General features: G+C 38.1%; 1 protein-coding gene across 1 annotated transcript; it reads left to right on the plus strand.

Moving 5' to 3' along the window:
- Nucleotides 1-1226: 1226 nt before the first annotated feature.
- Nucleotides 1227-10179, plus strand: LOC125645499 (sphingosine-1-phosphate lyase-like). Its single transcript, XM_048871053.2, has 11 exons — nucleotides 1227-1528; nucleotides 2851-2997; nucleotides 3865-3967; nucleotides 4224-4389; nucleotides 4475-4591; nucleotides 5247-5398; nucleotides 5560-5659; nucleotides 7233-7347; nucleotides 7503-7727; nucleotides 9487-9605; nucleotides 9942-10179. Exons 1-11 carry the CDS (start codon nucleotides 1282-1284, stop codon nucleotides 10059-10061), a joined length of 1611 nt encoding a protein of 536 aa, XP_048727010.2. The 5' UTR covers nucleotides 1227-1281; the 3' UTR covers nucleotides 10062-10179.
- The last annotated feature ends 246 nt before the right edge of the window (nucleotides 10180-10425 follow it).

Raw genomic sequence — 10425 nt, forward strand, 5'->3', positions numbered from 1 at the left:
GTGTGTTTCTGCGTGCGCGGATCTATAAACAGAACCCAAGACCCGGAAGCTCTCCTGATATCTGACAAAAATACTTCTTTATTATGTATTTTTCATGGAAAGTAAAACAAATAGACCCCCTGAATAGCTTGAAGCCTATGCAGCGCCAAATTAACAAAAAACTCAAATTAATTAGGGTTTATATATACTGTTTTGGCAATGTCTCAGCCATTTTATGGCGGCATTGAAGATGCGCGCATCAATTGAACTGATGTGCGCATCGATTCGATTAATGCTCTCATCAATACAATCGATGAACGCATTGTACAACGTGGGGGGAAGTAATGCTCGTAAAAATAATTAAAAGTTTGAAATATATGATTTGATGATCTCTTTAATTAAACTCAAGATACCTAATTTTTGAAATTATTTACAACGACATTGTTTAAGGAATTAATGCATGCATCAATTTTTAGAGAGAGCAACAATTCAAAGAGATCATAAATTCGAAGTGGATATGTTGAATTGAAAATGATTAGATAGTAATTAGATAGCTGCTATATCTAAAAGAATTATTGCGCGCAATAAACGAATCAATGATATTATTAATTCAATTGAAGAGAGAAATAGTTCAGTTATTGCGCGCATTAATTGAATTGATGCGCACTACAATTGAATTGAAGAGAACACAAATTCAATTATTGCGCGCATTAGTTGAATTATTGCTCTCTTCGATCGAATTGTAGCGCGCACCATCATAGCAAAAATTTAATTGTTGTGCGCATTAATTTAGCAGAATAACGAATGCTATCAATAATTCAATTAATACACGCAATAATTCAAATGGAACATATCCTTCGCTATTTGAAAGATATTAAATTGAATTGTTGATGTTTTTAAATTATTTGAGTTTATGTTAATATAGCGCTCCAAAGAAGTCCTTCGGTGGAAAATTTTCCGCGGCAGGTGAATTATACCTTCTTGAAAAGCTTTCTGAATCTGTGCATGATCCATGCATTTTTTCCAAAGCATATTACTGACTACTTCTCTCACTCTCTGTCTGCCCCCTCTCTCTTTCTCTGTCTGTCTGTCTGTCTGTCTGTCTGTCTGTCTGTCTCTCTCTCTCTCTCTCTCTCTCTCTCTCTCTCTCTCTCTCTCTCTCTCTCTCTCTCTCTCTCTCGTCGTTTATCTGCATGACATTTAAACTTGTAAAGTAAACAATCTACTCGCTTATCTGTTTTCCCTTTATCTTTCCATTTGCCCACTGTACAGATTTAATAGGCGTTCCCCCGAGTTGTTAACATGTTGGAGTGGGTTTGGACCCTGGAACACATTCTCTTCTCCTTCATAATCGTAATTCTGACGCTTGTTTACATTAACAGGGGACGGGAAGAGCTCTTTAGAATCCTTGTCATAGGACTCAAACAACTGCCAGGGGTAGAGGAAATTCTTAGATACGTGCTCAGGCGTCAGGTCAACGACTTTGTTCAGAATTCTACTTTGAGGAAAAGTGATGGATCCGTGCCCAAAGTTGTCATTCCAAAAATAGGTAAGAAATCCCTCATGAATATTCTGAAATGACACTGCAATGTTACACTTCCTGTAGGACCATGGTGAAAAGTAAAAAAGCTGTAACAGGAAGGAAGAAAATGCAAAAGACGAAAAAAAATCTCGGTTGTGTATCTTCGAGGGGGAAGACAAATTAAAGGAAGGAGGGATGTAGTAGTTAGGGGTATATGGACATTGGATCGACCTGGATAGCCCAGTGGTAGAGCACCTGGCCAGTAATTAAGGTTAGCGGGTTCGACTCCCAGTCCAGCCATAGATTCTCTCCCTCCTTTAAATTTGTCTTCGTCTTCGAAAACACACAATCGAGATTTTTTTCATCCCTGGTAGGACAACCTACAGTGCAGGGATCGTCAACGACACCATTTGTTGTATAGGAGAGGAGGAAATATATGGCTGGACCAGGAATCGAACCCAGGACCTCTGCTTTAATAGTCACGTGCTCTTCAATTGAGCTATCTGGCCACTGGCGATCAAACTCAGCTGGCCGCCACATATCTCACTCCCTAAATTGTCTTCGACCTCGAAGACATCAACCCGGGACCTTTATCCCCTGGCAGGCATTTTCATTGTCAGTTCCAGATCATGGTCACGGCACCAAGTGTAATACATGTATATAGGAAAGGAGGAAATCTATCGATGGACCGGGAATCGAACCCGGGACCCGTGCATTGCTAGTCAGGTGCTCTAGCCAATGAACTATCCAGGCCAATATCCACGGTCCATGTAGCTCTACCGATAATTATTACACAGCAAATGGAATTAAAATCACGTGCGACAGCCGACTTCCGCCAGCGCCATGAATGGCGTTTCTTTTGTGTTGTATATCAAGATCAAAATAATCGATTGAACCCTAGAACTATGGAACACCAAACAAATATACATTCAAATAATTGAACATATCTTTAATTATTTGATGATATCATCAATTCAATTATTGCACGCAATAATTGATTTAATGCGCGTATTGATTAAATGGATGGGAGCAATGACTGTTTTAACCGCACCGCGCATTAAGTCAATGGATGAGAGCAATAAATGATTTGATGCTCGTATCAACTCATATATTGCTCTCATCCATTCAATTGATGCGTGCATCAACGTGGTGGAAGGTTTGCTCGCAACATTTAATTTGGAGCTCAGTATAAATGATTTCATGATCTCTTAGATTCAATTGAAGATATCTTAAATTATTCATAATGCTTTTGTATCGAGGATTAATGCGTGCATCTTTTTTTTTTAAAGAGAGTAACAATATAAGTAACGATATCATTGATTCTCGCATTACCCATATGTACGTTCTAGGTATCCCCACTGACCAGCTGAGGACAGAGTTGTCGGACCTGAAGGGAAAAGAAACTAATCCCGAGGAGGGCAAGATATTCGCCTATGTGTACACTCAGGAAGATGACCACTTTGATATTCAGACCGAGGCTTTCAAAACCTTCCAAGGTACGGGTACACAAGGCTCAAGGTTTTTTTTGAAAGGCTAATACTTAAAAGAGTCAACGCTTACAATTCTATTCGCCCTCTATGACCAGATTACTCACCCTCTATGATTAGATTACTCACCCTCTATGACTAGATTACTCATCCTCTATGACTAGAATACTCGCTCTCTATGACCAGATTACTCGCCCTCCATGACTAGATTATCCATCCTCTATGACTAGATTATCCATCCTCTATGACTAGATTATCCATCCTCTATGACTATATATTATCCGCCCTCTATGACTAGATTACTCGCCCTTTATGACTAAATTATTTACCCTATAGACTAGATTATTCGCCCTTTATGTCTAGATTACTCATACTTTATGACTAGATTACTCGCCCTCTATGACTAGATTATCCGCCCTCTATGACTAGATTATCCGCCCTCTATGACTAGATTATTTACCCTATAGACTAGATTATCCGCCCTCTATGATTAGATTACCCGCTCTCTGTGTCTAGGTTACTTACCTTCTATGACTAGATTATTTACCCTCTATGACTAGATTATACATCCTCCATGACTGAATTACTCACCCTCTATGATTAGATTACTCCCCTTCTATGACTAGATGACTAGATTTCTCACCCTCTATTCATTACTTGCCCGATATAATAGATTATTCACCCTGTATGAATAGATTACTTACCCTCTATGACTAGATTAGTGCTGTTAATGGGCGTGAACAATCCCTGTGAAGATCTTGAAATAGTTTTAACTTTCAAATCGAGGCTCCACGTATAATGTTAAAGCGATAGTTTGATTGATCTTGGCCTCGTTTGGGTGAGGTAGCATTAAATAAGTTTTTATTTTCGTCACAGAGAAGCTGGGATATTCTGTAGAACATGACAGTATCGTTAAGGAGTTTCATCACGCCTTCTTGCACGAAAATGCGCTGAACCCGATGGTTTTTCCAAGCTTAAGGTATTCATTAATACCTATTATTTTAAAACTCGATTTTGAATATGCTTGTCAAAACATTTTCCCTTTTCACTGTTAAAATCACTTTGGTACATGTATACAGTGAATTCTCAAGCGTGACGCTGTAAAGTTGTCACTTTACTTAATGCAAAAAACTTTCGCGCTTTTTTCAAACGATGAGAATGTAAACGAAGACATTTTTAAAATATCAAGATTTGAATAAATTCGAAACTCTCGTTCACACTTTCGTTTGTTTTAGAAAGATGGAAACTGAAATCGTAAGCATGACTGCTGGAATCCTAAACGGAAGTGACGAATGTGTAGGTTTCTTGACTTCCGGTGGTACTGAGAGCAATCTGATGGCCGTTAAGACGTACCTCAACCGCGCTAAGAAAATGTATCCCACCATCAAAAACCCTGAAATTGTAAGCTGCACTTCTAAACTTGTATTCTCCCACTACAATACTGAACCAGTCTGTGATATTTGACCTTTTCCTGGTTGTACTGTAGATAGCCCCTATAACGATACACCCTACCATCGACAAGGCGGCGGATTATTTTGGTCTCACTGTAATACACACACCAGTAGACAAGGATTTCCGAGCGGACGTCAGGGCCATAGAGAAGGTATATCCAATGTTAAATGTTCATTCGGGTAAATGAATAATTTCTTCGGAATGTTACATACGCAAACAAGTGTGGCATTTACAAATAAAGGATGGATACATGGGTTGATATAAGCTGTTGTTTGTTGTAATAAATACGAGTACAAATGTAAAATTCAGAAGAAAAAATTACTGTTAGGGACTTGTACATTTTCTATGATGTTCAAACGTTGAAATATACATATATTACACTGTAACGCCCCACCCCCATCCCGTATCTGCTGATTTCCCTAGTATTTTGGACTTAAAATTGAGAAACCATGGGGATGAATTACATTTCATACGGTAGATTGTATTCATTCTATTCATAAAAACATAAATTTCATTATTTTAAACAATAGTTTGTACGTAGCTAACTAGTGCCATTAACGTACAATTTGTAGCAGTAAAGAAAGGAACGTTTTTATAGTTAGGAAGAGACGTGATAAAATTATTCAAAACCGGTATACTTTAATTTAAACACAGTATACAATTGCTTAAATGTAGAAAGAGATAGAAAGAAAGGGAGAAATATCACAGAGAGAGAGAGAAAGAGAGAGAGAGAGAGGAGAGAGAAAGAGAGAGAGAAGGGTGATATCATGAAGATTGCTCACTCTGTTATAACCATATTTATACAGGCTATCACACCCAACACTATCCTGTTGTGCGCGTCCGCTCCCCAGTTTTGCCATGGGATCATCGACCCGATAGAGGAGATCTCTCACCTCGCCCTGAAGAAGGGACTACCCTTACACGTGGATGCATGTTTCGGGGGATACATGTTGCCATGGTAATATTAATGAAATTCCTGCCAATCAGGAACTAGAAACTTTATCACGTACAGTGTATTTGCATTTTTTCTGAATCATTTCAAACATGAAAATGCCGAAAACGTGTAACGCATTTTAATGTTGATTGTTAATTTAAATTATAGCCTTTTTTATTCTGTAGGGTAGAAAAACTGGGATATGAAGTCCCGCCCTTTGATTTTCGTGTCCCAGGTGTAACGTCCATGTCTGCCGATGTACATAAATACGGATACGGAGTCAAGGTATGCTTGAAAGGTCATATTGTTAAAACTTAAACAGAAACATCACACTGTCAAACCATGAATAGCAACATCAGACTGTTAAATCTAGAACAACAACACCAGACTGTCAAACCATGAATAGCAACATCAGACTGTTAAATCTAGAACAACAACACCAGACTGTTAAATCTTGAATAGCAACATCAGACTGTTAAATCTAGAACAACAACACCAGACTGTCAAACCATGAATAGCAACATCAGACTGTTAAATCTAGAACAACAACACCAGACTGTCAAACCATGAATAGCAACATCAGACTGTTAAATCTAGAACAACAACACCAGACTGTCAAACCATGAATAGCAACATCAGACTGTTAAATCTAGAACAACAACACCAAACTGTTAAATCTTGAATAGCAACATCAGACTGTTAAATCTAGAACAACAACACCAGACTGTTAAATCTTGAATAGCAATATCAGACTGTTAAATCTTGAACAGCAACACCAGGCTGTCAAATCATGAACAGCAACATCAGACTGTTAAATCTAGAACAACAACACCAGACTGTTAAATCTTGAACAGCAACATCAGGCTGTCAAATCTTGAACAGCAACATCAGACTGTCAAATCTAGAGCAGCAACATCAGGCTGTCAAATCTTGAATAGCAACATCAGACTGTTAAATCTAGAACAACAACACCAGACTGTCAAACCATGAATAGCAACATCAGACTGTTAAATCTAGAACAACAACACCAGACTGTCAAACCATGAATAGCAACATCAGACTGTTAAATCTAGAACAACAACACCAGACTGTCAAACCATGAATAGCAACATCAGACTGTTAAATCTAGAACAACAACACCAAACTGTTAAATCTTGAATAGCAACATCAGACTGTTAAATCTAGAACAACAACACCAGACTGTTAAATCTTGAATAGCAATATCAGACTGTTAAATCTTGAACAGCAACACCAGGCTGTCAAATCATGAACAGCAACATCAGACTGTTAAATCTAGAACAACAACACCAGACTGTTAAATCTTGAACAGCAACATCAGGCTGTCAAATCTTGAACAGCAACATCAGACTGTCAAATCTAGAGCAGCAACATCAGGCTGTCAAATCTTGAACAGCAACATCAGACTGTCAAATCTTGAACAGCAACATCAGACTGTCAAATCTTGAACAGCAACACCAGACTGTCTGTTAACAGACAGCAAAATCAGACCTGCATACACTTTTCTGTACAAAGTGGGTCTGTTGTAAACTTTTTTCATTTCACTCTCTCCTCTATACCAGTTTTCCATCAGAACTCCTTGATGGTTGCTGCCGTGACCTCTGATCATTAATTGACCTAATTTGACTTCTCTAGAATTATTTTATGTCTGTATCGTGTCTTATTTGTTTTATATAAGGCGCTATATAGATTTTATTATTACTATTATTAAAATCATAACTATTGTCTGCATCTCTAATGTCCTTTGAATCACATAAGCTGTGGCGCCGTGCTATATTTTCTACCTAAGTTTTACATGTACTGTAATTTTTCCTGTAACGATTCTTTATTTAATGTGCAGGGCTCCAGTGTCATTATTTACAGAAATAATGACTATCGCCGTTATCAGGTCTATACATACGCCCAATGGCCCGGGGGGCTGTATGGCTCACCTAGCATGGCAGGAACTAGGCCAGGTGAGCGCAACTACCGATTATTCATGCTGATATTTGTACAATTTTCTGATAATAAATAACAATTATCATAGCCTTTTCCTTCTTAATAATCCTGATCATTGCCTTTTTGCTTCTTTTTTAAACCTCACCATTTTCCTTTTGGCTTCTAATGTAAGGTGGGAACATTGCGGCCTCGTGGGTAGCCATCAGAGCCCTGGGTGAGGACGGGTATATGAAGCGAGCCAAAGAACTGATGGAGGCCACGGAACAACTAAAACAGGGGGTGCGTGATATACAGGGATTGAAGATTCTGGGGACGCCACATATGACCTGTTTTGCTGTTGGTGCGGCGGATCCAGAAATTGACATCCAAGCTGTGGCAGACGATATGGATAGTAAAGGTAAGGAATAGCGAAGGGGCGTTCACCGTTACCAGGTAAAATGTCTTAAATTTTCTGTTATATATTGTGAGTATGCAATCAAGAGGAATAATGAATAGCCCACACAGCCAGAGAATACACATATGTAGTAAATAGTGCTTGGTAATTTCTAAGAAGACAGACATTTGTATTGCAATATGACGATTTGAAATTGGCAGTCTTTTTTTTTTGTTATTGTTGTAAAAATCACATCTAACACCAGCTGATTGCTGGTAGCTAAATTCAAATGTTTAGTGTAAATTGTATACATGTCAGCATTTGGCAAATTCTATGGTCGTTAAAGCAATTTAATTTACGAATACAACCTGTCATTAGATCGAATGCTGTCTGACGTGTTTCATGCCAGTTGTTAGGGTCTTCTTTACATTAGTATTTTGACTACGGATTACTCCGTTTACCTGATCAAGATATATACGGCCCATGGCAGGTGTGACCGGTCAACAGGGAATACCTACTTCTCCTAGGCACCTGATACCTCCTCTGGTGTGTCCAGGGTCCGTGTTTACCCTGCTCGTAATCATGCTCCCCGAAAAATTTCATGGGAGCATATAACTGCTGTCGTGTCAGTCCGTCCATCCATCCGCCCGAGCTCATATCTCCTAAACCTTTCATGAGAAATGAAATGTTCCTTGAGACAATGACTTGGACGAAGGTCACTCAGTCATTTTGGAAAGGTCAAGGTCACTCAGAACATATAAAAGTTCCAGATTTCAACAGCTTTTTTAAAATATAAAAGTTCTTTATAAAATTTCAAGTTTTTGAACAATCATGTAATGATCATATATCATACAAATAAGTGATAGGCAAATGACTGTCAGACAAAGATCACTCAAGGTCATTTTGCAAAGGTCAAGGTCACTTAGAACATATGCATTATATTGGAAAAACTCAGCTGAACAATATTTCAAGTTATTCATCATTGTGCGAATGGCTTTGGACAAAGGCCACTCAAGGTGATTTTGTAATGGTCAAAATCACTCAGAGCATGTACCTTATATATGAAAAAGCCCTCGTTTCGACAAAATTTCAAAGTACTGATCATTTTAGCGATTTACATTTGAACAAAGGTCACGCAGTCATTTTTAAAGGTCAAGGTCACACAAAACAAATGGCTTGTGTTTGAAGAAAGGCCTCTATTGAACAATTTTTCATTTACAAGCCTGCGATCATAAGTCTGAGAACTAAGTAGAAATTATGTTTAAGTGCTAAACATTTCTTTTACAAGTAGAAACGTCTCTTAAGGTAGTACTCTACATCGTCATAATGGCTGACTTCCTTTAAAAACATGGATGACAAAATCGATATCAGCAATATTTGACTTTTCCTTTTCCATTTAAATACCTAGCCGAGTAGCTCAGTAGGTTAGAATACCGACTGCTGAACTGTAGGTTGCAGGTTCGAGTCTAGCAGGGGTTTTACATTTTTTTCAGATTACCTTCTACTAAAACTGTATTTTTTGACAAAATAAAGTAAATTTTCAAATTCAAAATATTGTTGTACATATCCTTCACTTTTCATCTACATCAAATTTCTCTGGTGTAGCATACCTCCTTAATCAAGCCATTCATCATATGAAATAGTTCATTGGTTACATGCACTTTGGGGAGCATCCATCAGTTTTATGATACTCCTGTTCTGTATTTTATCGGTGGGATTTATGAGATTGATTATCGTTCGTTATTCGCACGTTTTCAGTCTTAATTGTTTGTTAATTTATTAGGGTGGAAGATGGAGCGGAACCAGAATCCCAGTTCTCTCCACTTGTCCATTCTACCGTCTCATATCCCCGTGGTGTCTGATCTCCTCACCGACCTCAAAGCCTCCACCGAAAGGGTCAAGGTTAGTAGCTCAGTCAACAACTACATCATTAGTATCATTTCATACAAACCTCCACCATCATTTACAAAACTCCATCATTATGTATCATTTTATACGAACCTTCAACATCATTATGTATCATTTTATATGAACCTTCAACATCATTATGTATCATTTTATACGAACCTTCAACAACATCATTATGCACATGTATCATTTCATACAAACTTCCAACAACTACATCATTTTATACAAACCTGAAATTTTTGTTGTATAGTATGAATATGCTGAGGTAAGCTATCTTATTCACGAAAGTTTTTGTAAGATTGAAAATTGGGAGAGTTGTTTTGTTGACAGGGTGACGTGACTCTGTCGAAGAATGGCACAGCAGGGGTGTACGGGATGATCTCTACCATTCCGGACAAGTCCATTATAGATGACTTTCTGGTGGAGTTCTTCTGCCAGGTGTACACATAATGTAAAATCGACAAGTTCTCTCCGAACCTTGATGCCAACGCACAAGTGTGATCTCTCCTGGACTGGAATACTCAAAATTTGTTGCAAACCCATTGAATAAAAAAGTTTGAAAGCACTATTCAGTTTTGGTGTTACTCTATCCTTATTCTCTTTAGAGAAGTCGAGAGGCATAGCCTTCATCGATGACTTCTCTAAAGAGAGTACTCTATCCTATGCATGTGATTCTGTCATGTAATGTATGCAGGGATCCAGCTCTACGCCCGTGAAAATATCTGGGCACATATTCAGATTCAACATCTTTTTTCAATAACTTTTATGGTATACTAGAGAATTCATATTTGGTCAAGTGAAAAGAAAATTGAAG

This window comes from Ostrea edulis, chromosome 6 (genome assembly GCF_947568905.1).
Source record: "Ostrea edulis chromosome 6, xbOstEdul1.1, whole genome shotgun sequence".
In the NCBI taxonomy this organism is placed as follows: Eukaryota; Metazoa; Mollusca; class Bivalvia; order Ostreida; family Ostreidae; genus Ostrea; species Ostrea edulis.

Coding starts and splice junctions, on each gene's coding strand:
- LOC125645499 (XM_048871053.2), top strand. CDS start 1,282: ATGTTGGAGTGGGTTTGGACCCTGGAACACATTCTCTTCTCCTTCATA. Junction 1,529..2,850: donor AGTTGTCATTCCAAAAATAG/GTAAGAAATCCC, acceptor TGTACGTTCTAG/GTATCCCCACTGACCAGCTG. Junction 3,968..4,223: donor ATGGTTTTTCCAAGCTTAAG/GTATTCATTAAT, acceptor CGTTTGTTTTAG/AAAGATGGAAACTGAAATCG.